Below are 27,925 nucleotides of genomic sequence, written 5' to 3'. Positions count from 1 at the left end.
AATTTATGTTCATGAGAGGGGCAAGGGAGAGTAGATAGTAAGGGATAATCAACTCTGGATTAAACCAGGGACTTCTGAGACCTCAAGGATTAAAGTCTAGTGTGCTACTGCTTTACTAGCTGCCTAGATCTTGGTAATTATTAAAAAAACTGAGTAGTAACTGTATGTATCTACACATATGAAGAAAGATAGACACTATATTGTTTGGACAACTACAGGTCTCTGGTAGCTATAAAGTTCTGCCTCCAAACATGATGGCAGAGGACCTAGTGGAGGTTGTATCGTTATGTGGAAAACTGGGGAATGTTATGCATGTACAAACTATTGTAAACCATTAATTAATCCCCCCCCTAAAGAAATTAGAAACAAAAGTTCTGCCTTCAAAAACTCAGGTTATAATGAATTACAAATGTTTCTTCTATTTTTCTTATTTATTTATTTCCCTTTTGTTGCCCTTGTTGTTTAACATTGTTGTGGTTATTGATGTCTTTGTTGTTGGATAGGACAGAGAGAAATGGAGAGAGGAGGGGAAGACAGAGAGGGGGAGAGAAAGACAGACACCTGCAGACCTGCTTCACCACCTGTGAAGCGACTCCCCTGCAGGTGGGGAGCTGGGGGCTCGAACCGGGATCTTTACGCCAGTCCTTGCACTTTGCGCCACGTGTGCTTAACCCATTGTGCTAGCGCCCAAACCCCTACAAATGTTTCTTGTCAACATATGTTATACATGGATAGCTACTTTTAAGGATTGATTGATTGATTGATTAACTGATTGATTGATTGATTTATGTTTATGAGAGAGACCAGAGCACTGCTTAGCTCTGGCATATGGAGGCAGCAAGAACTGAACCTGGGCCCTTTAGCCAAGCAAGTCATGTGCTTCAAAAATTCCTCACCCTATTAATTCCTAATAATAATGCGCATATATGTGGTTTAGATATTTCTTTTCAAATGTTGGTTGAATAAAGTGGGTTCTTCCCCTTGTAAAAAAAAAAAGTATTGATGGATCATGATGGCAGAGAAAGACCTAGTGAGGGTTGAATTGTTATGTGGAAAACTGGGAAATATTATGCATTGCAAACTATTTACTTTACTGTCAACTGTAAACCACTAATCCCTCAATAAGGAAATTTCAAAAAATTGCTGGTTGAAAAGGGGGTGTTGGGGTCCTGGATATCTTTGAAAAGTGCTGAATTCTAAGCCCTAGGGTGAAAAGGGTGAAGATCCTGAAAGAGGTTCAAGTTGTCAGAAAGTCACACACAGAGAGAATGAGACACCAGGGTGTGTGAAACACTCTTTCACCTAGAGGTACTAGATTGAGTCACTGGGCAGAGCCAGTTTCAACTACTGGTAGGAACCCTACTGCTCCTTGCTGTCCTCATTTCTGCATCTAATGCAACTGTGGGCTCAGTGCTGGCCAAGGATATAAAATTAAGATCAGGTGATAATTCAGCAGGTATTGCATGTCCTGTGGTGCCTGGGGCCTTGGATTGAAGTTATGGCATCACATGGGAGCTCCATGGATGGTACTAGGGGAGCTGTGTAGATCCTGAAGTAATGCTGTGGTGTTTTATCTCTCTTCTTTCTCTCCCTTCTTCTATCTCTCAAATAAATAATAAATAAACTGGGCCAGGAAAGCCACTCAGTGGTAGTATCACACATTCTCAAGGCCCTAGGTTTATATCCTAGCACCACATAAAAACAAAAGAGTATAAAATTAGATAATGTACACACAGGTGCTTTATGAAATGAAACTCTATACAGTTGCTTGGAGTTCCATTATGATTATTAGTGCTACCTAATCTGATCATCAGTCCATGCAAAAAGGGAAGACATCTAGAGCAGAGAGGGCATGAATGTGAGTAGTTTGATATTGTGATAAAAACAGGGTTTTGTTCCTAAATATTTGATTTCTTCAAATGAGGGGATAATATGGTGAGGATCTTTCAGACAAAACAATGATTATGTAAATGGACCATAGTGTCAGCAATGGAGCATGAAGCAGAGCGGGGGCAGGGGGGCAGGCTTTAAGGCCCAACATCTCCCCCTTTCTTTTTATCTAATGGCCATAGTATCAGGAATGTGGGATGCTTTGTGAGGCAGGGAGTTTGATAAGACAAGGCACACCTTTGGGGTTACTACTGTCCCTCCTTGCTCAACCTTTTGGTAGAGAGAGAGAGACTAACAGGATTGACACACTCCTCAGGCTCAAGCCCTGCCAAGCTCAACCACATCCTCACAATTTCCCGACATCTCCCTCTTTCCAATGGCCATATTTAAATGGGTCAATGTATGTAAAATACTCCATCTCTGACAGAGAAATAGTAGTGTAGGGGTGAACAGAAACCTGTTGGGAAGAAACCTGAATGATACCTTGTAGGTGTTTTCAAAAAGAACTGGCACAAGACAGGGAGGAATAATTAAGTGTAGAAAGGGACAGCGTGAGACTGAAGAGAGGCCTGGTAAGCGGAGAGGGGCTGCCTGATGGGCAGAAAGAGGGCGCTGCCTGATAGGTGGAGGAGTGTGGGGGGGACCTGATAGGCATAACCCCACTGTGCTCACACCCGACTCTGGGGCATTGCATCAATAAAAGATTTGTATTACCACGTCACCACGAGTTCCTTGTCTCTCTCCGCTGAAGCTAGCCCAGCACCACTAGGTCCTTTGCCATCCTTTTTGGATCTGTACTCTCCCCACCACCCACCCCAGAGTCTTTTACTTTGGTGCAACACACCAACTCCAACATACTGTTAATTCTATTTGGGCATGAAAAGGGAGATACTCAGAAAGATGAATCTCCATGTCTTCTAGTAGCAAGTTAAGTAAGTGGTCATAACTTGAACCCAAACTATAGGATAGGATTCTGCATTCAATATTCCTTTCTTCTAATATAAGCATCCATCCAGTTCCAGCATCTATGAAATTCTAAAATTCATTTCCCTTCTATAATCTGCATAGCACACAAAGCTGTCAGTTTTTGAGAGATTGTAAACATAAGATGCAGGCTGTGTTTTTATTATGATATGTTAAATGTTGCCATTAAAATATTCCCTTTGGTAGAAAAGTCTCTGAACCCACATGACACCATACTGTGATTGATGATTGCCACAGGCACAGTTTCACAGAATTCTTTTTCAATACTGAGATTTTTGCTGCACTAAAGATAGCCAGACTAACAATGTAAGATACTCTGGGGACTGCATAGCCTTCAAAATAACTCACTGTAAATGTTTTTAATTGGAAACACTCTTTCTGCCTGGGTAGAAATGCAGTTTTGCATGATTGTTAATGATAGTTCATAGAAGTAATTGGTTGGGAGTCAGGCAGTAGCACAGTGTGTTAAGTGCAGGTGACACAAAGCACAAGGGCTGGCGTAAGGATCCCGGTTCGAGCCCCCAGCTCCCCACCTGCAGGGTTGTTTCACAAGTGATGAAGCAGGTCTTCAGATGTTTATCTTTCTCTCCTCCTCTCTGTCTTCCTGTCCTCTCTCCATTTCTCTCTATACTATCCAACAGAAAGAACATTAATAACAACAATAATAACTACAACAGTAAAACAAGGGCAACAAAATGGAATGAATAAATAAACATTAAAAAAAAGAAGTAATTGGTTGACTGATTTGTTAGATGGAAGGATGGAAGGATGGATGGAGGATGGATGAATGGATGATACCTATGTCTGATTTCCTCAACCTGAGCATGGTATAGTAAAAATAGATAAGAAGTGATTTCAGAAGGTATGAATACTTGCCTTGGTTCTGCTGCCAACTTACTAGATGATATGGGAGGTTTCACATCATCTTTCTCAGTTTCCAACTCTTTTTGTTTCTTATTAGTGATTTAATATTGATTTATATAACTACAAGATAACAGGGGTACAATTCTGTACTGTTCTCACCACCAGAGTTCTGGATGCCCAATGCCTCCATGGTAAGCTACAGCAATTCTCCCAAGGTTGTAGATATGGGTTAACTATTATTTTCACAACTATCTGAGTCTATATTTGTATGTACTTGGCTATGTATATGTATATGTATATATGTATATATGTATATATATATATATATATATATATATATATATATATATATATATAGGCTTTTGTTCCTTTCCAAGCTATACATACACCTATTATTACATCCAAATGTCCCTCCAATTCTCTTCCTCTCTGGTTCCTGATGGAATTGGAGTTCAGAGCCCTCTGACCATCTTCTCCCTATCACTTCTTCCCCTCTCTGGGAGTATGGATCAAAATTCTTTTGTGGGTGCAGCAGGTGGGAGTTCTGACTTCTGTAATTGCTTCTCTGCTAGACATAGATGTTGGCAGGTTGATTCATATCCCTAGATGGTTTCTATCTTTCCCTAGTGGTGTAGGTCTCTGTAGAGAGGTGAGGTTCCAGGGTACATTGGTGAGATTGTCTGCCCCGGGAATTTAGAATGGGACATGATAGTCTCTGCAACTTGGTGGCTGAAAGGTGGAAAGATATAAATAGGGACAAATGATTCTGTTTCCATCTCCATGTCTGAAAATGACAAGTACATAATCATATAGTTCACTTTAAAATCTAAGCATGTATGATTTAAAAAGATTTTTTTTGGTTGTCACTACTGACTCAACTTTTACAGATAGGAAGACAGAGATAGAGAGATACCAAGGCTTCCTTCACTTCAGTGGGGGCCAGACTCAAACCTGGGTTATATTCATGACAAAGCAAGTGCACTATCCAGGTGAGCTATCTTGTCTGCCATGTCTATATTCTTATGGTATTCAGAGCCTGCTTTTTGAAGAACAGGGATGTGAGAAAATTGACATGTGAGTAACAAACCTCATGCTCTGAAAAAGGAAGCCCAACAAATGTCTAGATTCCTAGCAAGTCTGGTCTGGATTGCTGAAAATGCTTGCTAACGTGAATAATCTCCAACCTCTTTAAAATACTTGATGGCAGGCTTAACCAGTGAAGAATAACAGAGCTGAGAAAATCAACCAACAGGAAGAGCTTACCAGGCTCCAACCAAAAGCTGTGTGGATACCCAAGGAGGGCTTGTGTTGAATTCTTTGAAAACAAGCACTTCTGGAACAAATGGTCCAGAGAGAAAAACAAATTTATTAACCTCACTGACATCAGATTGGGACCCCAGGGGACTTTGTTTGAAAAGACAGAGGACTCCTCCTCTTCCTTGTCCCTCAGAACTCCAGCAGGAACTGGAGGAAGAGACTGTATAGGACAAAGCATAAAGTCAGAGGCTTTAGGGGTGAGACCTAGATTCACCTTTCACTTTAGTGTTGTCTTCAGTAAGCCACTCAATCTCTGTGAGCTTCATCTGCAAAACAGGACACATGAACATGTTTGCAAGCTTTTAAAAGTATTTATTTTATTGCTACTAGGGTTGTTGTTGGGGCTCAATACTGCTCCCTGCAGCCATTTTCCCCCCATTTTTGTTTGTTTTATTCATCTTTCTAATGTTTTTATTATATAGGACAGAGAGAATTTGAGACAGTAGGAAGAGACAGAGAGAGGGAGAAAGTGATAGACACCTACAAACCTACAAACCTACTTCACCAATCATGAAGCGTCCCCTATGTCAGTGGGGAGTGGGGGCTTGAACCCAGGTCCTTGTGGTTGGTAATATGTGCCTTTAACTGGTTGCACCATTGCCCAACTCTCTTTGCAAGCTTTTAAGTAAAGGTCATTTGGATGCAGCCACAAGAGTAGAAAGAGGAAACTCAGTAAAGCAGAGCATATTATATCAACAGGTCCGAGAGATTCAGGGGCACAAGGGAAAGCCCCAGAGTGGTCAGGGGGCAGAAGACAGGTACCAGGGAAGACTGAGGCCATGGCCTTCACTGGGGTTTCTATGAGCCAGGCAAAGCAGGATAGGAAACGCCTTAGAAACCACTGGCTTGAATGATTTTGGCAAACTTTGCACTCTTGAGGTAGTTCTAGCTTCTAACACCTGGCCCTGGGATGACAAAAGCAGAGGAATAATGGCAGTTAGAGGAAGCGGGAAGCATGATTCTGACTTGGCTGCCACCAGCATGAGCCCTCTAAGCCCTCTGTTCTTTCTAAGAACTGGCTAGCCTGGGGAGCTTCTGAGCCAGAAAAATCTCTTCGGATGTGGCAGCAATAATAGGGAAAATAAATAATAATAAAAAAGAATGTTTAATGGCCCTCTTTTATGTTAAATGCACTTCCTCAAAATGTAAAGAGTCTTGATATTGCTGGTAAATCTCACATCAGTCAAGAGTCCAACCACAATAGCCTTCAAAACAAGGTTTGTGGGAACAGACTTTTCACTAAGAACCTGCTGATTTGTGACTCCTCTTGGATCCATCCCCACAGTAATCAGCAGAGACTCATCAGAAATTCCACTTGGCTGTGCCCAGAGCACTGAATATCTAGCCCCACTTCTGAGGACAGTCTTAAGACGTTTGTTTGGTGGGGCTTTTCTTCCTATGAGGTCAGGCCAGGACATCCTAGCAGGAATAGCTGTGGCTGTCAGCTTGTCATGAACCTGAACGTGCTCATGTCCTCCAGGTCACATCTGTGCCCACTGTGGTGCCAGGGACAGGCTCTGTTTATGAAGGATGGACATCTGGGTGGCAGCCTACCCACCTTTCTCATTGGCACACAATCCTTGTCCTTTGTCTATTCATTGGTTTCTGCCCATCAGACCTAGGATCAACTACCTTTGCTTGCCTCTGCACTGACAAAGGCCATGACAGGTGGGCTTTCAAAACACCATGCTCCCTGCAGATACAGTCTGTTTCTCCAGGACCCCCCCTGGTTGACAGGTATCCAGAATTCAGGTAGTCCTGCAGAGATGGTTTCTATCTATTTAGCTTTTTTTTTCTTAAAAGGGCCTCTGGCAGGTCAAATCCAAAATGCCATACTCTCACTCCTCCCCCTCCCACCTTTGTATAGGTACCAGCAGGGCTACAGGCAAAGGCAAAGTAAGTTTCCAGCCTATACATTTTTCTCTTGGGCATTCCACAGAGAAAGGAGGGTATGAGATTATTACACATCAGTCAGTCAGTCATAGACAGAAGATAACTCACCTTATAGAGCATGTGCTTCACTATGCTTCAGACCCTGAGTTCAAGCCCCAGAACCACACGGGAACACCACAATAGGCTAGGGGAACTCCATGGATGGCTGAATAGTGTATAAGTACCTCACCTCTTTCTCTGTCTCTTCATCTTAGCTTTCTCTTCCTCCCCCTTAATCTTTCTTTAAATAAAGAGATGAAACCATTGAGCCACTGAGGCCACTCAGCAGTACTGTACATACTTGAATCCTTGTATTCATTCCCCAGTGCCACATAAAGACAATTTAAAATGTCAACTTTGAGGGTCAGAAAGTAGCACACTGGACTCTCAAGCCAGGTTTGATCCCTGATGTTTCATATGTCTGAATGATCCTCTGGTTCTCTCTTACACACACTCTCTCCCTTATTAATAAGTAAATCTTTAAAAAAAAGCTCACCAACAGTGTACTAATCTGTCACTCTCCTCTTTGAATCGTTGTGGATGACCCTCAATACCTCCCCCGTTTCTCTTCTTAGCCTCAGCCCCTCTCCCAAGGTCCCCAAGAAATCCAGCACAGACTAAGTTAGAACAACCCACTCCCCACCCCCACCATCCTAGTCCCATCTGGGGAGAATGGGTGTGGTCCCAGCCTTGTTCTAGAATCCATATGTGCCTTTGCTAACCCAGGATCCTAGAGGCTGTCCCTTATTCTCTATATTACCAGCCTATTCTGGCACTCCGAGCCTTCTATGACTCTCAGCAACCCCTCTGGCTCCAGGACCGCCATCCTGCAGGCCCTTCCAAGCTCTCCACTTTGAGGTCAGACCCCAGTATCCTGTCGCCAGACTTCACACTGGCTGGGATGCACTCATCCAATGGATGTTATACTTAGCATATGGAGGTCTGTGTCTTAGTCTTCTCAGGTTGTTATAACTAAATACCAAGGACCAGGACCAGGTGGGTTTAAATAGTAAATGTTTCTTTCTCCTAGTGCAGAAGTTTGAAATTGAAGATCAGGTGCCAGCTGGCTGGGTTCTGTTGAGGACATTCTTCCTGGTGACAGGTGATTGTGTCCTTAAAGTGACCCAAAGAGCTGTGTCTCCTCTTCTCATAAGGATTCCAGTCTCATCATAGAGCCCCACCCTCATGAGCTCATCTAAATCTAATCACTTACCAAAGGTCCCACCTCCAAATGCTATCACACTGGGGTTATGGTTTCAACACAAGGGTTTGGGGGTTGCACACATTCAGTGAAGAACAGCCCCACATTCTCTTCTCTGGATAAATCTCTCACAATCTCTGCCTCAAAGACCCCTGACCATCCCAGTGTCTGTTTCCCTCTTGTCAGGATACTTTCTCCTGTCCAGAGTCTCCTTGACATGGTTCCGAGTCAACTTCATTATTATTTTAGAAAGATTGGAGAGATTAAAAGGATAGGGGAAAACAAAAAAAGAAGAGAAACAGTACCACTACACCATCTATGGAGTCCCCCCTCAGTGCTGTCCATGTGTGCCCATGCAAAGCCTAGGGCCTTGCACTTGTTAAGGCACATCCTCTACTAGGTGAGACATCTCCCAACCCCTCATATTAATCCTTAAAGTTCAGCTCTTCAACTTACCTTTGGCTTATGCTTTGGGCAGTCTCTTGACTTTTCCAAACTTCTCCCCTTCTCCTTAAATATGATCATGGACTGGGTGTTGGCTTTCTGGTGGTTTGATCTCCAGCAGGAAGGCAAGCAACCAGTTCTCTCTCGCTCACTCAAGGGATGAAACGAAGATAAGACACCGGGGAGACTTAAGCATTCTCAGATCTCCTTTATTGGCAGGTGGACATGAGTTTAAATAGAAAACCAAAGAACATATTTCAAACATGTCAGGAATTACAGGTTTCTTTATTTTTTTAAATTTCTTTACTGGATAATTAATGTTTTATATTCAATAGTAAATACAATAGTTTGTACATGCATAACATTCCCCAGTTTCCCATATAACAATACAACCCCCACTAGGTCCGCTGAATTCTTCATGGACCTGTATTCTCCCCACCCACCCACAACCACCCCAAAGTCTTTTACTTTGGTGCTATACGCCAATTCCATTTCAGGTTCTACTTGTGTTTTCTTTTCTGATCTTGTTTTTCAACTTCTGCCTGAGAGTGAGATCATCCCATATTCATCCTTCTGTTTCTGACTTATTTCACTTAACATGAATTTTTCAAGGTCCATCCAAGATCAGCTGAAAACGGTGAAGTTACCATTTTTTACAGCTAAGCAGTATTCCATTGTGTATATATATATACCACAACTTGCTCAGCCACTCATCTGTGGTTGGACACCTGGGTTGCTTCCAGGTTTTGGCTATTACAAATTGTGCTGCTAAGAACATATCTGTACACAGATCATTTTGGATGGATATGTTGGGTTCCTTAGGATATATCCCCAGGAGGGGAATTGCAGGGTCATAGGGTAGGTCCATTTCTAGCCTTCTGAGAGTTCTCCAGACTGTTCTCCACAGAGGTTGGACCAATTGACATTCCCACCAGCAGTGCAGGAGGGTTCCTTTGACCCCACACCCTCTCCAGCATTTGCTGCTGTTACCTTTTCTGATGTATGACATTCTCACAGGAGTGAAGTGGTATCTCATTGTTGTCTTGATTTGCATTTCTCTGATAATCAGAGACTTGGAGCATTTTTTCATGTGTTTCTCAGCCTTTTGGATCTCTTCTGTGGTGAATATTCTTTCCAACTCCTCCCCCCATTTTTGGATGGGGTTATTTGTTCTCTTGTTGTTGAGTTTGGCAAGCTCTTTATATATGTTGGTTATTAGCCTCTTGTCTGATGTATGCCATGTAAAGATCTTCTTCCATTTTGTGAGGGGTCTCTTTGGGCAGTGGTTTCTTTTGCTGTACAGAAGCTTTTTAATTTGATGTAGTCCCATAGATTTATACTTGTCTTAGTCTTCTTTGTAATTGGATTCATTTCATTGAAGATATCTTTAAGATTTATGTGGAAAAGAGTTGTGCCAATATTTTCCTCTAAGTATCTGATAGTTTGTGGTCTAACATCCAAGTCCTTGATCCACTTGGAATTTACTTTTGTATTTGGTGAAACACAATGATTCAGTTTCATTCTTCTGCATGTTTCAACCATTGTTTCCAATGCCGTTTGTTGAAGAGACTCTGCTTTCCCCATTTAATAGTCTGGGCACCTTTATCAAAGATTAGATGTCCATAGGTGTGGTGCCTCACTTCTGGGCTCTCAATTCTATTCCACTAGTCAGTGTGTCTATTCACGTTCCAGTACCAAGCAGTTTTGATGATAATGGCCTTATAATACAGTTTGAAATTTGGGAATGTGATGCCTCCGGTTCTGTTCTTTTTTCTCAAGATTGTTTTGGCAATTCTGGGTATTTTCTGGTTCCAGATAAACATTTGTAGCATTTATTCTATTCTCCTAAAAAATGTGCTTGGGATCTTGATGGGGATAGCATTAAATTTGTAGATGGCTCTGGGTAGTATATTCATTCTGATGATGTTAATGCTTCCAATCCATGAACATGGAATATCTTTCCACTTCTTTGTGTCTTTTTCAATTTCTTTGAGTAGTGACTCATAATTTTCAGTATACAAGTCTTTCACTTCTTTGGTTAGATTTACTCCTAGATATTTTATTGTTTTTGTTGCTATAGTAAAAGGAATTGATTTGTGAATTTTAATTTCTTCTAACTTAGTGTTTGCATAGAGGAATGCCACTGACTTTTGAATGTTAATTTACAGCCTGATACTTTACTGTATTGCCTGATGATTTCCAAAAGCTTCTTGCTGGATTCCTTAGGTTTTTCTGTGTATACTATCATGTCGTCTGCAAATACGGAGAGTTTGACTTCTTCTCTTCCAATTTCGTATCCCTTTAATTCCTTGCTCCTGCCTGATTGCTATGGCAAGAGCTTCCAACACTATGTTGAATAGTAATGGTGATAGTGGGCAGCCTTGTCTAGTACCTGATCTGAGGGGAAATGCTTCCAGTTTTTCACTATTGAGTATGATGTTGGCTGTAGGTTTGCTATATATAGACTCCACTATCTTTAGGAAATTTCAGTCTATTCCAATTTTTTGTAGTGTTTTGATCATAAAAGGATGTTGGATTTTGTCAAAGTCTTTCTCTGCATCTATTAATATGACCATGTGGTTTTTGGTCTTGCTTTTGTTGATGTGGTGGATCACATTGATTGATTTACATATATTAAACCAACCTTGCATGCCTGGGATAAAACCCACTTGGTCATGATGAACAATCTTTTTGATATACTGCTGTATCCGGTTGGCTAGAATTTTGTTCAATATTTTCGCATCTATGTTCATCAGAGATATTGGTCTGTAGTTTTCTTTTTTGGTTGTGTCCCTGTCTGCTTTTGGTATCAGAGTGATGTTGGCTGCATAGAGGCTGAAAGGGAGTATTCCAGTGTCTTCAATCTTCTGGAAGACTTTTAAAAGTAGAGGTATTAGTTCTTCTTTGAAGGTTTTGTAGAATTCATTTGTAAAACCATCTGGTCCAGGACTTTTATTTTTGGGGAGATTTTTGATAACTTTCAATTTCTTTTTTCTTTCTTTCTTTTTTTATTTAAGAAAGGATAAATTAACAAAACCATAGGGTAGGAGGGGTACAACTCCACACAATTCCCACCACCCAATCTCCATATCCCATCGCCTCCCCCGATAGCTTTCCAATTCTCTATCCCTCTGGGAGCATGGACCCAGGGTCATTGTGGGTTGCAGAAGGTGGAAGGTCTGGCTTCTGTAATTGCTTCCCCACTGAACATGGGTGTTGACTGGTCAGTCCATACTCCCAGTCTGCCTCTCTCTTTCCCTAGTAGGGTGGGTCTCTGAGGAAGCGGAACTCCAGGACACATTGGTGGGGTCTTCAGTCCAGGGAAGCCTGGCCGGCATCCTGATGACATTTGGAACCTGGTGACTGAAAAGAGAGTTAACATACAAAGCCAAACAAATTGTTGAGCAATCATGGACCCAAAACTTGGAATAGTGGAGAGGAAGTGTTATGAGGGTACTCACTGCAAACTCTAGTGTACTTCTGCTTTCAGGTATATATTTTGCAGTAGTTTATGGATACGTATGAACATATGCTCTCTCTCACAGAAACTGGTGCATATCTAGGTTTTGGGACTTTGTTAGAAAGTGAACCACCTGGGATGGAATTAGAGAATAGTATGAAAGGAAAGGTCTCACCCAAGTAATGAAGCTGAAGGGTTGTCATTCCACAGTCTCTGGACACAGTCTGAAGTGAAGCATGTTGTGTTGATTATGTTGCAATTGGCAGAACTGTTTCAATTTCCTTAGCTGTGATGGCCTATTCATGTTATCCACTTCCTCTTTACTTAGTTTTGGAAGTTGGTAGGTATCTAGGAAATCATCCATTTTTTCCAGGTTCTTTAGCTTGGCGGCATATAGTTGTTCATAGAAGCCTCGCATGATATGTTGAATTTCTGCAGCATCTGTTGTGATAACTCCTTTTTCATTTAGTATCTGATTTATTTGGGTCTTCTCCCTTTTTTGTTTTGTGAGTCTGGCTAAAGGTTTGTCAATTTTGTTCACTCTTTCGAAGAGCCAACATTTACTTTCATTGATCTTTTATATGGTTTTCTTATTCTCAATGTTATTTATTTCCACCCTAACTTTAGTGATTGCTGTCCTTCTGGTTGTTTTAGGGTTCCTTTGTTCTTCTTCTTTTAGGTCTTTAAGATGTGCAATCAGGCTGTTTATTTGTGCTTTTTCTTTTTTCCTAATGTGTGCTTGTATAGCTATGAACTTCCCTCTCAGTACTGACTTAGCTGTGTCCCAAATATTTTGATAGCTTGTGTCTTCATTTTCATTGAATTCTCGAAACATTTCGATTTCTTCCTTGATTTCCTCTTTGACCCAGAAGTTGTTAAGAAGTGTACTGTTGAGCTTCCACATTTTGGGACTGTTACTAATTTTTTGTTGATTGTTAAGTCTTAGTTTAATTCCACTGTGGTCTGAGAAGATGCTTGGGATGATTTCAATGCTCTTGAATTGGCTGATGCTGTCTTTGTGGCCTAACATATGGTCTATCCTTGAGAATGATCCATGTGGATTTGAGTAAAATGTGTATTCCAGTTTCTTGGGATGAATGACTCTGAAAATGTCCAATAGTTATAGTTTATCTATCTCTTCATTTAGCTCCCTTATGTCTTTATTGATTTTCTGCCTTGATGATCTGTCAAGTTGGGATAGTGGGGTGTTGAAGTCCCCTACTATGATTGTGTTGCTGTTAATATATTGCTGTAGCTCTTTCAGTAGAAGTTTGATGTATTTAGATGGCTTCTCATTGGGTGCATAGATATTAATAATTGTTAAGTCCTCTTGATTGACTGATCCTCTGAGCATTAAATAGTGTCCATTCCTATCTTTTTTAATCTTATCTATTTTAAAGTCTATCGTGTCAAATATGAGAATAGCTGTTTCTGCCCTTTTTTGTGGGCCATTGGCTTGTATGATAGTTTTCCATCCTTTCACTTTAAGTTTGTGTTTGTCTTGTTGAGTTAGGTGGGTTTCCTGTAGACAGCATATTGTTGGGTTGTATTTTCTGATCCATCTTCCTACTCTGTGTCTTTTAATTGGCAAATTCAGGCCATTGACATTTATTGGTATCAAAGATTGAAGATATTTTAATGCCATTCTTGTAGAGTTTTAGAGTGTTTTGATATATGTCCTATTTATGGTGGTCTGATTGTTTATAGGAGACCTTTCAGAACTTCTTTCAGGGCAGGCTTGGTGATTCCTTCAACTGTTGGCTTGTCTGAGAAGGTTTTGATGCCTCCATCTGGTCTGAATGACAGTCTAGCAGGATATAGTATTCTTGACTGAAAGCCTTTCTCATTGCGCACTCGATAGATATCTTGCCATTCTCTTCTGGCCTGTAGTGTTTGTATGGAGAAGTCTGCTGCTAATCTTATGGGTTTTCCTTTGTAGGTGACTCTTTGTTTATCTCTTGCAGCCTTCAGGATCCTTTCTTTATCCTTATTCCTTTCCATTCTAAGTATGATATGTCTTGGTGTCTTTAGGTCTGGGTTAATTCTGTTTGTGACCATCTGGGCTTCTTGAACCTTTATGTCTTTGATGTTGTCTAGACTAGAGAAATTTTCAGCTCTTATGGACTGTAGAATGCTTTCTTCCTCTCCTTCTCTTTCTTCCTCTGGTATGCCAATAATGTGTATATTGTTTCTTTTGAAGTCATCCCATAGGACTCTGTTGTTGTTTTCAGCATCTCTTAATCTCTTTTTGAGATCTCTTACTTCTCTTTTAGCTGTCTCTAATTCATCCTTGATCTTGATAATTCTGTCTTCAGCCTCATTTATTCTGTTCTCTCTCTCCTCTATTGTTTTCTGGAGTTCATCTATTTTGTTGCCCTGTTCTGATACTGTTTTAGCTTGTTCAGCTAGTTGCATTCTTAGCTCAGCGATTTCAGCTTTCAGCTCTCTAATAACCATGAGATAATTAGTATTTTCTTCCATATTCTCATTTGTTGTTCCTGTATTTCTGATTACAATTTTTTCAATTTCTTTACTCACTCCTTTGATTATTTCCTTAGCTGGTGTTTGGATGTTGGACTTGTTATTTTGTGCTTCATCCTCTGGGGGACTTTTAGCTGGACTCTTGTCCTGGTTCATTTCTCCAATATTTCTTCTTCTATTTTAACCATTTTATATATTATATTATGAGTTCCCTCTCTCAGTACTTTTCAAATTACTGATCACTATTGCCTGGATTGACTTGTGTCTAAGTAAATTAATTAAAGGGTTCACAGTGGTGGAAGTTAACAGTTGTTTCAATAGTATTTTAATCCCTGAGTTGTAGCTCAGTGGTTTAAAAGCCTCTTTTTTTTTTTTCTTCCCTGTAGGCTATGGGAACTTGAGGGCTTTTAAACTATCAATAGGCTTCTTAGCTTAATCACTGACTCCTGACCGAGAGATAAAGCAGGATGTGGCAGAGATAATCCAGTGGTTATGCAAAGGGACTTTCACAGCTCCTCAGCTATGCCACTGAGGTATAGGTCTTCTCCTGAGTTTCCTAGTTAGATCTCTGTCCCCTGGTGTCCTTCCTGTCGCTGCTCCAGATTCTGAGGGCAGTAGCAGTGGAGACTCAGAGTTGCACTTGGTGAGTCTCTGTGGAGTCCTCTCCTCCCTTAAGCTGTCCCCTTGTTGGTGGAGCAGACTGGAGGTGGTGTCTCAACTGATAAACTGCTGGACTGTTAGCAGTCACTTAGTCTCTCCCTAGGCTCCTCTCTGTCACCAGCCACACGTGTTTGTACTCACCGGTGAGTTAGTGGGTTCCTGTGGTCATTCTAGTCCTGTCTTGTTTCGGTCCTTGGTGGTCTCCTTTGGTATTACTATTTGATCTGGGAAAGCTTACAGGTTTCTTAAAGGTCAGCTTGCACCTATGGTAGGGGGCTGGCATGACAGGAATTGATGAGATACATAAAGGTCAAGACAATTATTCTCCATGATGCAAGCAACTTAATTATCCAAAGGTATTTGAGAGAAACATAAGGGTTAAGTCAGCAGGGTGAGATAGGGTAAAAATAAACAGAGCATGGTAGGTATCAAAGCTATAAGGAAATAAAGTTTGGTGCTTCACTGACTGTTGTCAGAGAGGTGTGTGATGGAGTATGCTTTCTCTAGTGGTCAGAAGTGGGGTGGTTGTGTGAACTCTGGGTGACTATGTGAACTTTGAATAAACCGTAAGGCAGGCAGCCATGTGGTCTGCAGTTAATGGAGAGAGGCAGTGAGGTCTCCATGGGCTTGAGAGTCAGGAAGGGAAGAACTTAGTCTGAGAGATGGTTTCTCCCCTTTGCTCACCTCAGTTGAGAGAGACTAACAAAAGGGTATCTTCTCAGACCTCCATCCAAGGATGGGGGGAGTTCTCCCTAAGCTTTATCAAGCTTACACAGAGCCCCAATAACTGGGGAGATAGTGTAATGGTTCTGCAAAAAAGACTTTCACATCTGAGGCATCAGAGCTTCCAAGTTCAGTTCTCAGCACCAGTATAAGCCAGAATGGAATAGTGTTCTGGTTCAAAAAAAAAAAAAAAAAAAAACCTGGTGCCACATACACCAGAACTGAGTGGTGTCTTGTTCTCTCTCTTTCTTTCTTATAAAAAGAAATAAATCTCAATAAAATAAAATAAAATAAGCTTTTATAAACACATCATCTGCTGTGCGGCTTTTCCACATAGATGTTGGAGTTCAGTGTGTGGCTAACTCTGCCAGTCACAGGGAGAGAGCACTGGGTGAAAGGACAGAGGACCTTGGTTCATCCTTGATTTATTCCATCTCCCAACACCTCTGAGCCTCTCTCCTTCTCCGGCAGTGAGACTGTGCTTATCCACCCTGCCTACTTCCCCAGGTTGATTGTGCTAGAAACACTGTGAAGCCTGGATGGGGACTTTGACAGAAAGAGAAAGTTATTAGCACTAGCACCCAGGTCTAGGCCACTAGACAGATGACTTAGTTTCCTTTCTCCTTCCCTTTCCCCTTTGCAGAGATCTTCAACCCTGCCAGTGCTGTAGGTACATTCAGGGTCCAGCAGGAAAGAGCCCCTGTGATCAGTCACATCTGGAGCACCTAAACTTAGGCCACATGTGATTGTCACATTTTCCTGGGCACCTAAAGAATAATCAGTGAACAGGGAACTGAGTCACAGGTGCAGGGTGGGCAATGCGTTGCAGACAAGCAGGCCGCAAAAGAAACCTACCTGCTGCTTCGCTATCCCAGGCACAACCTGAGAATACATATCTACATTAATGGTGTCCTCTCACAAGTTCTACATCAACCTGATCACTTGTATTTAGCAGTGGAGACTGAGCGAGAATCTAAATTTGGATCTCTGCATGATTTCTCTAAGCAGGCTGACTCCCACCTGGGAATGTGATGAAGAGCTCACATCTTACAAAGCTTAGTCCAAATCTGAGGGTCTCTATCACAAAGTTGTCTTGCTGACAACTCTGGAATCAAACTCCAGTATCCAAAGCATCCTCCTCCATGCACTTCAGATTGTTGTGACCTAATGAGTCACACAGTCTCACTACCTCAGTTTAAAATATGAATATGATATCAGCTGAGACCCTATTCGGGAGTCCTGAGATTCCCAAACAGACATGATGGGCCTAGACCTCAAATAATCCCTCTCTTCATTGTTACTGGTCATCTCTATTAGGAACAACAAAATAGACCCATTTGGGGGCCCCCATAGGACCTTGCGCTTAACGTGGATCAACAATGGTAGAGAATGTCCCATCCTCAGAAGTTAAGGCTGGACAACATACTCTATGCTACACCTGAGGAAGATGGGTCAATATTGGGGCAGCACGGAATGTTCCTACTCATGACCACAGAATGTGAGCTCAGATCTACAGGGAAGCAGAGGTCACATAGGCTTCTAAGCTGAATATGGTTCCCAGATCACATCAAATCGATGGGGTTTACAGTCAACAATATTTATACTACTTTCCCATGTTAGAGAGCTACTATCTCCCCTAATCCAGCTTTCTGGTCCTTTTTCCAGCCATGATATCATCTCCCCAGACAATAACTCGGAGCCACTGGCATATCAAATTTAAGGCTCAGGGGAAAAAAGAAAACAAACAAACAAAAAAACTAGTATAGCCACAGGTCCTTTGGAATATAACCAAAATATGCCTACTGGCTATCTACAAAATGGAGGACCCCCCAACTCTTCATCTGCACTATTCCAGCCTTTAGGCTCATTATTGGTCAACAATTTGTTTGGCTTTGTATGTTAACTCTCTTTTCAACCCCCAGGTTCCAGATGCTAGCATGATGCTGACCAGAATTCTCTGGACAGACAACCCCACCAATGTGTCCTGGAGCTCCACTTCCCAAGAGCCTTGCCCCATTATGGAAAGAGAGAGGCAGGCTGGGAGTATGGAGTGACCTGTCAACACCCATGTTCAGTGGGGAAGCAATTACAGAAGCCAGACCTTCCACCTTTTGCATCCCATAATGACCCTGGGTCCATACTCCCAGAGAGTTAAAGAATAGGAAAACTTTCAGGGCAGGAGATGAGATATGGAATTCTGGTGGTGGGAACTGTGTGGAGTTGTACCCCTCTTATCCTATGGTTTAGTCAATGTTTCCTTTTTATAAATAAAAAAATAAAAAATAGAATATAGGTAGGTAAAATAAAAGAACTTCCTTTTTTAGAAAAATATATGAAGATGATAATAATAATAGTAATATCATGATGATAATGATCTTACAAGGATGTTATGGGGTTACATAGAATGATCTGAAAACCACTTTCAACAGTTCCTTGCCCCTAGCAAGCCTTCTAGAAAGGCCAGTTATCATCAACATGCTATGATTTATTTCCCTCTTTTCAAAAGAATAAAAGTTAAAGAATAATTAAAGTCATTAAAGGGAGATAAAGGCCAGGCAGAGAGATCAATGAACCGTTTGCATAAACATGAATTAAGAGAGTCTCACTCAAGGAAGAATTGTTCCTGCTGAGGACTTCAAACATCTGGAAATAATTAAATGGGAGAGGAGGTGGTGGGGTGGTATGTGAGCTAAGAACACATTGTGACTACAGGGAGGAGGAGAAGGAGGCCTCTCATTGCTGGGATGGGTAAGTGACTCTGAGAAAGAGAGGCTGTTCTCACTTTCTACAGCATGATTCCATGCCCAAAGAGAGTTTACTTCTCCAAATAATTCCTGTTCTGTTTAGCCTGGGCCTCAGATATATTTGTATTTATTCCTTTGAGTTAATGTGTTGCCTTGAAAAGACCAATTCTAAAATGCCAACACACTCGCTTAAAAAATAACCCAGCAGGGGAGGAATGGTGATGCACCTAGCAGGTCACATGTGTTTTCATGCACAAGAACTTGGGTTCAAGCCCCTAGTCCTCACCTGCAGGGAGGAACCTTCATGAACAGTGGGATACTGATGCAGGTATCTGTCTTTCTCTCTCTCCCTATCTTCCCCTTCCATCTCAATTTCTCTCCATCTCTATCAGAAAAAGAATGAAAAATGTCCACAGAAGCAGTGGATTTGCTATGCAGACACCAAGCCCCAGTGATAACCCTGGTGGCATATAGAAATAACAACACTAATAATAATAAAATTTTTAAAAGTAACCAGGTGCTGATTTATACCTGTGAAATCAGAAGCATGGCTGTTATAATACTAGCATCTTAAAAAAAATTCTGATGTGGTATCAGGAGATAGTTCACTCAGTGGAGAACGCACCTTACTATGCATGCGGCCCTGGGTTTGAGTCCCAGTACCGTGTCAGAGCACCATGGACAGCACCAGGATGTTCTGTGAATGGGGGAGTGGTGCTGTGGTATCTCTCATCTCCCTCACTGTCTAAAGGAAATAACAACAATTTAAAAATATGTGATGTGTATATATTGAAATAATTTTTGGAGAAGTGATTTGGCAGGAATTTTTAAGAGACAGAGGACCAAAGTTTGTTCCCTGGTACCATGATATGCTGGAACTGAGTTATGTTTTGGCTTCTATACTCTTCTCTCATAAAATAAATTAATAATTTTCTTTAAAAGTCTTAAAAGTACCTATCCAACTTGTGGAGACTTTTTGCTAGGAAGTGGTTTCAAAAGAAGGAGAGATCTTTCTGCATTTATTTACTGTGATTAAAAAAATTCAACAGCGGGGCCCGGTGGTGGCACACCTGGTTGAGTGCACATGTTACAGTGTTCAAGGACCCAGGTTCGAACCCCTGGTCCCCACTTGCAGAGGGAAAGCTTCACAAGTGGTGAAGCAGGGCTGCAGGTGTCTCTCTGTATCTCCCCCTCTCTATTTCTCCATTCCTCTCAATTTCTGGCTGTCTATATCCAATCAAAAAATAAAGATAATAAAAAAATTAAAAAGAACCCCCCCAAAAAAATTCAATAGTAATACAGTAGGTAAATTATAAGGCACACCCTTCATAGATTTTTAGCAGTCATTAAAATTATAATTGTCAGAGAAAATGGGAAAATGTTTATGAAATAATAAGAATCATAATCATAGATTTAAAAAAACTGAAATAAAATTGAAAGATTGGGTATGCAACTGAATGAACAGAACAAGGGGGGGGGAAACAGTGTGCTTAGTGGGAGGTTGTGGGATTGTGGAAGAATCCTTCCTTTTATTTCTTTTTTTTTTAAATTTTTTATTTAAGAAAGGATTAGTGAACAAAAGCATAAGGTAGGAGGGGTACAACTCCACACAATTCCCAACACCCAATCCCCATAACCCACCCCTTCCTTTTATTTCTATGTTGATGTCAATATTTGCTGTGTAGTGAAGAAATACCAAAGACCCAAATAAAGCCTCTGGGAAGAGGTAATTGATTCTCACTCCAGTTTCTGTGACAGGGGAAAGTGCCCCAAAACTGTGGGTTCTGAGTGGAGGCACTTGTGAAGCCAGGCTAGGGACCTCACAAGTTGAGCAGGGGGACCCTGAGATGAGGGAAGGCTGGTGGAAGTGAGGGAAGGTACCTCCTTGGAGACTTTGCCTCTCTCTGGCAGGACCAGGCAGATGGAACCTTCAGTCAGCCCTGTGACTTCTATAGAGCAGTTCTGATTCAGCAGATTAGAACTCCAATTTCTAAACCAGAATTTATAAGGCACAGGGTGTTCTTACTATTTCTGATAAGTCTCTATATCTGTCTGAACTCTGTGGCATCAGAAACAGGCTATAAAAACAAACAAACAAACAACAAGAACAAACAAAAAAAAGGTGTTCTCTTTTCCAACTTCCTAGTTTCTAATGACTTGTCAACCAATCCAGGTTGAAAATGATACAAACACACTGGTTTTACAATCAAATTCTGGCCTATGATGATTTCTTAAACAGATAATCCCTGTGTAACCCGAGTTGCTGATGAAGTCATTTCAACAGGGTCTTTACTTGTATTGAAAACTATAATTTTCCAGAGTAGTCGAGTAGTGAAGTTAACTATAAAGATCACTTCCACTTTGATGACCTCAGTCTTTTCTTCTATGAATTGGGGAACATTTCCATCTGCATAGACTTAAATCCAGTTGCTAAAGCCTGAAATAGCCCAAATAAGCTGTACAGGGTCCAGTTTGTGCCACACTATTAGAAGTTTTATGCCAAGAATGAAGGAATTGATTATTCAATCTGACTTGTTTTGTACACATCTTGGCAGACCACACTGAGAGCCAGCACCAGTCTTTACTGGATGTAGACCAACTGTAAGATGCAACAAAGTGGACATCCAGGATAAATGGAGGCTCAGACTTTTAATGCAGAAATATTGTCACTTAGCAAGGAAATAAGAACTACCACTGATATTCTGAAGAACAACATTTCACTAGTTCTATATGACTCCCAGTGGGCTGGTGCTGTGGATAGAAACTACAGGAAAGTGGCTTTCAAGTCTGAGCAGAGTGCTAGAATGTTCCAACAATTATATTGAACTGAAGGTGGGGAGGTAGTTGTAAGAAGGGCTGAGTGATCACATGACTGTGAGGTTGCTTGGCGATTAAGGTGTATATGTGTGTCCATGTGCACACATGTACGTGCTTTTTGGGGCTAAAGGTAAATCAGGCAGGACTCTAAGGTCTCATCTAACCTAAAGCACATCTGAATCTAAGGTGAAATAACTCGTCGTTTCTGGAGTGGTCACCATAAACATCATGCACTTCTGAAATCATCAGTGCCTGGCCCTCCTGTGGCCCCTGAACCCTCAAGTCTTTCTCCTCTATCCTGTTTCCCAGTTTATGGCTCTGTCAGTGGGGCTGGTCTATCTGGATTTTCTTATTGTTTGCATAGACCTGTGTAAACCAAGCTCTCTCTATTCCAAGATTCCTGAGGTGGAATTCCCTTAGTGCCTCCTAACCCTCCCCCTGTGGCCATTTGTCTCTTGTGCAGAGCACAAGGAGTTAGCTACAGACAGGACACAACAGACAGACACCAAGCATCCTTAGAAATCCCAGCACTGGGACGTACACTATTTCTTAGTTGGTGCAGCTCCAAGTTTCCAGAAGGCATTGGATGCTAGGTTTTATTACAAATAAAACTGGCTCCCCAACTGCAGGGGAGTTGCTTCACAGGTGGTGAAGCAAGTCTGCAGATGTCCCCCTCTGTCTCTCCTCTTCTCTCAATTTCTCTCTGTCCTATCCAACAACGACATCAACAACAATGGTGATAACCACAACAAGGCTAAGGCAACAAGGGCAACAAAAGAGGGGGGGGGGGAAGGCAACTAGGAGCAGTGGATTCATGGTGCAGGCACTGAGCCCCAGCAATAACCCTGGAGGCAAAAAAATATGCACCTCCTTCCCCCTTCATATTGTGAAATAGCTTCTCATAACCAAGACAAGGAATCTCTCTAAGAGTAGAGGGTGGAAGTCACTTAAAGGGATAGGAAATAGGTGATGCAGAAAGGTTGGAAGATGCAGAGAAAAGAAGGCATCAATTTAAAAGCAGCCTCTACTCACCCAGGAGGGTCCTTGCCCCAGAGATGTGCAGGAGGGAATGACCTTGAGCTCAGGAGGCCAAAAATAAACAAAGTGGACTAGAGCCTGGCTAAGTCTGCCATTGACCCAGCTCTTTTAGATGGTTCTGAAAGTACTGGTGTCTGGAAGAAAGCAATCTCAGGGTTGGAATTCCAACTCCATGACTTAATCAGAGAGCTCCCTTGGGCAATTTTCACAGTTATTTTTTTTAATATTTATTTATTTATTCCCTTTTGTTGCCCTTGTTATATTATTACTGTTGTAGTTATTACTATTGTTGTTATTGATGTCGTTGTTGGATAGGACAGAGAGAAATGAAGAGAGGAAGGAAAGACAGAGAGGGGAAGAGAAAGATAGACACCTGCAGACCTGCTACACCTCCTGTGAAGCGACTCCCCTGCAGGTGGGGAGCTGGGGGCCTTGAACCAGGATCCTTACCCCGGTCCTTGCGCTTTGCACCACATCTGCTTAACCCACTGTGCTACTACTTGACTACCAATTTTCACAGTTCTAACCCTCCTAAAGTACAGCCCTCCTAAAACTGAGGGAACAACCTGGGAGATAAGTAACAGAAAAAAATGTGCATATTTGATCACTTTCAACATGTGAAAATCACAATTTTTACAGGGAACCAGCCCCATATAAATTGTTAGAACAGTAGAGTGATTCCCAAACTAGTCTGCACCTCTCTTAAAAGTTCTGAAGTCCATATGTAGGGGAGATTGCTCAATAGTAGAGCACCTATCTTGCATGCATGGGGTTCTGGGTTTGATCTCCTGCACCATATGAAAGCAACAGAGTGGCAGAGTGGTGTTTCAGTCTACCCCTCACTTTCATCTCTCCTTCATAAATAATAATAGTGATAATAACCAGAGACCCTAGCAGTGGCTCACAAGGTTGGAGAGTATGACTTACAGTGGCCCCGTAGATGGCACAGTGGATAAAACATTGGACTCTTAAGCAGAGAGTCCTGAGTTCAGTCCTTGGCAGTACATGTACCAGAGTGATGTCTGGTTATTTCTCTCTCTCTCCTACCTTTCTTATTAATAAATAAGTAAAATCTTTTTTAAAAAGTATATTCCCAAAGTTAACCCCAATCAAAGTAAGGACTGCAAAAGCTGAATAAGGGCAAGAGACTGGCATACTTTAACCATGACTCTTTAGTCGCTATCAGGCCACCCCATCAGCTGGGGACCTATTTGGGGAGTCCTGAGATTCCCAAACAGACACGATGGGCCTAGACCTCAAATAAATCCCTCTCTCCATTGTTACTGGTCATCTCTATCAGGAACAACACAATAGACCCTTTTTGTGGGCCCCCATAGGACCTTGCCCTCAACGTTGATCAACAACAGTAGAGCATGTTCCATCCTAAGAAGGGAGGCTGGAAAACATACTCTATGCTATACCTGAGGAAGAAGGGTTCTGAAATTGGGGCTTCTTGGAATGTTCCTACTCATGATCACAGAATGTGAGCTCAGATCTACAGGGATGCAGAGGTCACATAGGCTCCTAAGCAGAATGTGGGCTCCAGATCAGATCAAATAGATGGGGTTTACAGTCAACAATATTTATACCACTTTCCCATATTTAGTAGCTACTCTCTTCCCTGACCCAGCTTTCTGTTTTTCCAGCCATGACATTATCTCCCCAGACAATAACTTGGATCCACTGGCATATCAGATTTCAGGATCAGGGAAAAAAAAAAACTAGTATAGTGATGGGATCTTTGGAATATAACTAAAATAGGCCTACTAACTATCTACAAAATAGAGACAGCCCCCCCCCACTCTTCATCTGCACTATTCCAGCCTTTAGGTTCATGATTAGTCAACAATTTGTTTGGCTTTGTATGTTAACTCTTCTTTCCACCAGGTTCAAGATGCTAACATGATGCCAACCAGACTTCCCTGGGCAGACAACCCCACCAATGTGTCCTGGAGCTCCGCTTCCCCAAATCCCCACCCCACTAGGGAAAGAGAGAGACAGGCTGGGAGTATGGATTGAACTGCCAACGCCCATGTTCAGTGAGGAAGCAATTACAGAAGCCAGACCTTCCACCTTCTGCATCCCATAATGTCCTTTGATTCATCCTCCCAGAGGGATGAAAAATAGGAAAGCTATCAGGGGAGAGGATGGGATAGGGAGTTCTGGTGGTGGGAATTGTGTGGAGTTGCATCTCTCTTATCCTATGTTTTTTTGTCAGTGTTTCCTTTTTATAAATAAAAATTTTTAAAGATTTACTTTTCAAATAAAAGATTTATTTGGCTTAATATATATCAGAAAGTTTCACATGAGACACACAGAGAGAAGCCAGAGTACATATGGTGCCAGGAACTGAACCAGAAACCTAGGAAACTCAAGTCTAGTGCTCTACCAGTTGAGCTATTTCTCTAGTCACCAAGATTTACTTATTTTTTGTAAGTTCATTTATTACAGTTATCTACATTTCTTTTTTTATTTATAAAATGTAAATATTGACAAGACTGCAGGATAAGAGGGGTACATTTTCACACAATGCCCACCCCCAGAGCTCCATATCCAATCTTCTCCCTTGATATCTTCCCTATTCTTTATCCCTCTGGGATCTTGGACCCAGTATCATTGTGGGATGCAGAAGGTGAATGGTCTGGCTCCTATAATTGCTTCTCTGCTGAACATCTTATTTTTTTATTTTTATGGATAAAGAAAGAGACCAGAACATAGTCACCTTTGACACATTCAATATTGGGAGGTCAACCTTCAGATCTGACACATGCAAGTTCTGTGCTCTACCACTGAGAAGTAATTCACCCGATAGATCACAACTGGCTTTGGTTCTGGATCTCAGCACCCCATGGGGTCATCATGGACAATACCCAGGGAATTCTATGGATGGTTCAGAAGTGCTTTGGTGTCTTCCCCTTTCTTTTTCTGTCCTTTTATCTCCATCTTTCCTTCTTTTCTCTTTAACAATGTAGTTTTAAAAATTGGCCAGGGAAGCCCCCTAGCAGAATAGTGCATGAACAAGATGCTTGGTCCATCCCCCCCCTAATACACATCTCTCTCTCTCTCTCTCTCTCTCTCTCTCTCTCTCTCTCTCTCTCTCTCTCTCTGTCTTTCTCTCTCTCTCTCTCTCCCTAATATTCTTAATTTTTTTTCCAGAGTCCAGGTGACTCACTTTTTCTGCAGGTGAACATCTGGCCGGTTGATTCTAATAGGCGGACTAGTCTGGAGAGCCTCGGATTTAGCACAGAGCCTGGGATTTATTAAGACCCTGTATCTCAGCCACCTCTACTTTCTGTTCATCTCTGATATACTGAGCACATACTGCATGCCTCGCTGGGCCTGTCTAAGGGTCCTGGGGCTATTTAAGGGTCCTGGGGCTCTCTGCAGCGGTTCTCACATGTCTCCCCTCCTCTGCAGTGTCCAGGCCCCGTAGTTCCCCAGACGACCTAAAGGCACTGACTCGCCATGTAAACCGGCTGAATGAGAGTTTCCGGGACTTGCAGCTGCGGCTACTACAAGCGCCACTACAGGCAGACTTGACTGAGCAGGTGTGGAAGGCGCAGGATGCACTACAGAACCAGTCGGACTCGCTGCTGGCGCTGGCAGGTGCGGTGCAGCGGCTGGAAGGGGCACTGTGGGGGCTGCAGGCGCAGGCAGCGCAGACTGAGCAGGCAGTGGCCTTGCTGCGTGACCGCACAAGCCAGCAGGGCGACGCGGCACAGCTGGAGCTATACCAGCTGCAGGTGGAGAGCAACCACAGCCAGCTGCTGTTGCAGCACCACGCCAGCCTGTTGGACGGGCTGGCGCGCCGGGTGGGCATCCTGGGCGAGGAGCTGGCCGACATGGGCGGAGCGCTGCGAGGCCTCAACCACAGTCTGGTCTATGACGTGGCGCTGCAGGGCACCCGGCTGCATGACCTGCAGGTGCTGGTGAGCAACGCTAGCGAGGATGCGCGGAAGCTGCGCCTGGTGCACTTGGGTATGGAGCGCCAGCTCAAGCAGGAGTTGGCCCTGCTTAATACGGTCACCGAGGACCTGCGCCTCAAGGACTGGGAGCACTCCATCGCGCTGAGGAACCTCTCCCTCGCCAAAGGTATGACCTGCCCACCCCTTCTCCCATCTGCAGTGCCCACACAGCCCTTTCCTCTGCATCACTCCTCCCAACATTCCTACCAAAGACACTTGTCATCGGGACCCCACACTTCCCACACTTATCTTTCTCTCTTCCTTTTTTTTTTTTTTTTCTTTTTTTTTTGGTCTGGAAATTACTCTAGCAAAAAGTCACCATGACAGAACCTTCCTTGTGCACAATACTTGACAGCTCACAGTGGTTTTTTTGTCCAGTTTCTGGGGTACTGAGTTGTTGTAAAGTGGGTGTCCATGAGCAGTTGAGCAGTTGAGCAATTGGCAGACAACAGGTTTTATTGAGAGTGGGATCAGAAATCCATCCAGCCTCCAGAAAGGAATACCTGGCTCACTCAAGGCTTCCCAGCTGGTAAGGACCAGGTCCCTGACTTCTATAAAGTTGCATTTACAGGTCAAAGATTTACCCACCTATTACCCACCTAAGGATACAATTCAGTGATAACCACAGTGCTCCAGCTCAACTTTTTCAGGAAGAAAAACAGTGAGCAAGTGAGTAGAGAGATAAAGGGAACTATACCAGAGCACCAAAGCTTCTTTCAATGTGGTGGGGGCTGGTCTTGAACCTAGGTATCATACATGGTAAAGCAGTACACTATCCAGGCAAGCTAATTTTTAAAAAAAATTATTTATAAAAAGGCAACACTGACAAAAGCCATAGGATAAGAGGGGTACAACTCCACACAGTTCCCACCACCAGAACTCCATAGCCCATACCTCCTCTGATAGCTTTCCTGTTCTTTAACCCTCTGGGAGTATGGACCCAGGGTCATTATGGGGTGCAGAAGGTAGAAGGCCTGGCTTCTGTAATTGCTTCCCCACTGAACATGGGCATTGGCAGGTCGCTCCATACTCCCAGCCTATCTCTATCTTTCCCTAGTGGGGCAAGGCTCTGGGGAAGCAGGACTCCAGGACACATTGGTGGGTCATCTGTCCAGAGGAATCTGGTTAGCATCATGTTAGCATCTGGAACCTGGTGGCTGAAAAAAGAGTTAACATATAGAACCAAACAAATTGTTGACTAATCATGAACCTAAAGGTTGGAATAGTTCAGATGAAGAGTTGGGGGGGGATCACCATTTTTTTTGTCTCCCTTGCTGTTTATCATTGTTGTGGTTATTATTGTTGTTGTTGTTGTCATTGTTATTGGATAGGACAGAGAGAAACAGAGAGGAGAGGAAGACAGAGAGGGGGAGAGAAAGATAGACACCTGCAGACCTGCTTGGGG

The 27,925-nt window shown here is 42.4% G+C and overlaps 1 protein-coding gene across 3 annotated transcripts in view; it reads left to right on the top strand.

Annotated features, from left to right (window-relative positions):
* SCARA5 (scavenger receptor class A member 5) overlaps positions 1-27,925 on the top strand; it is a 134,990-nt gene that overhangs the window by 54,299 nt on the left and 52,766 nt on the right. For all 3 annotated transcript variants that reach the window (XM_060184889.1, XM_007517253.2, XM_060184888.1), the window contains exon 4: positions 25,973-26,647. In XM_060184889.1, coding sequence (XP_060040872.1) covers positions 25,973-26,647 — 675 coding nt within the window. The remainder of the gene's footprint in view (positions 1-25,972; positions 26,648-27,925) is intronic.

This window comes from Erinaceus europaeus, chromosome 2, assembly GCF_950295315.1.
Source record: "Erinaceus europaeus chromosome 2, mEriEur2.1, whole genome shotgun sequence".
Classification (NCBI taxonomy): domain Eukaryota; kingdom Metazoa; phylum Chordata; class Mammalia; order Eulipotyphla; family Erinaceidae; genus Erinaceus; species Erinaceus europaeus.
Note: the sequence above shows the minus strand (reverse complement) of the source record. Positions and strands in the feature narration are given on the sequence as shown.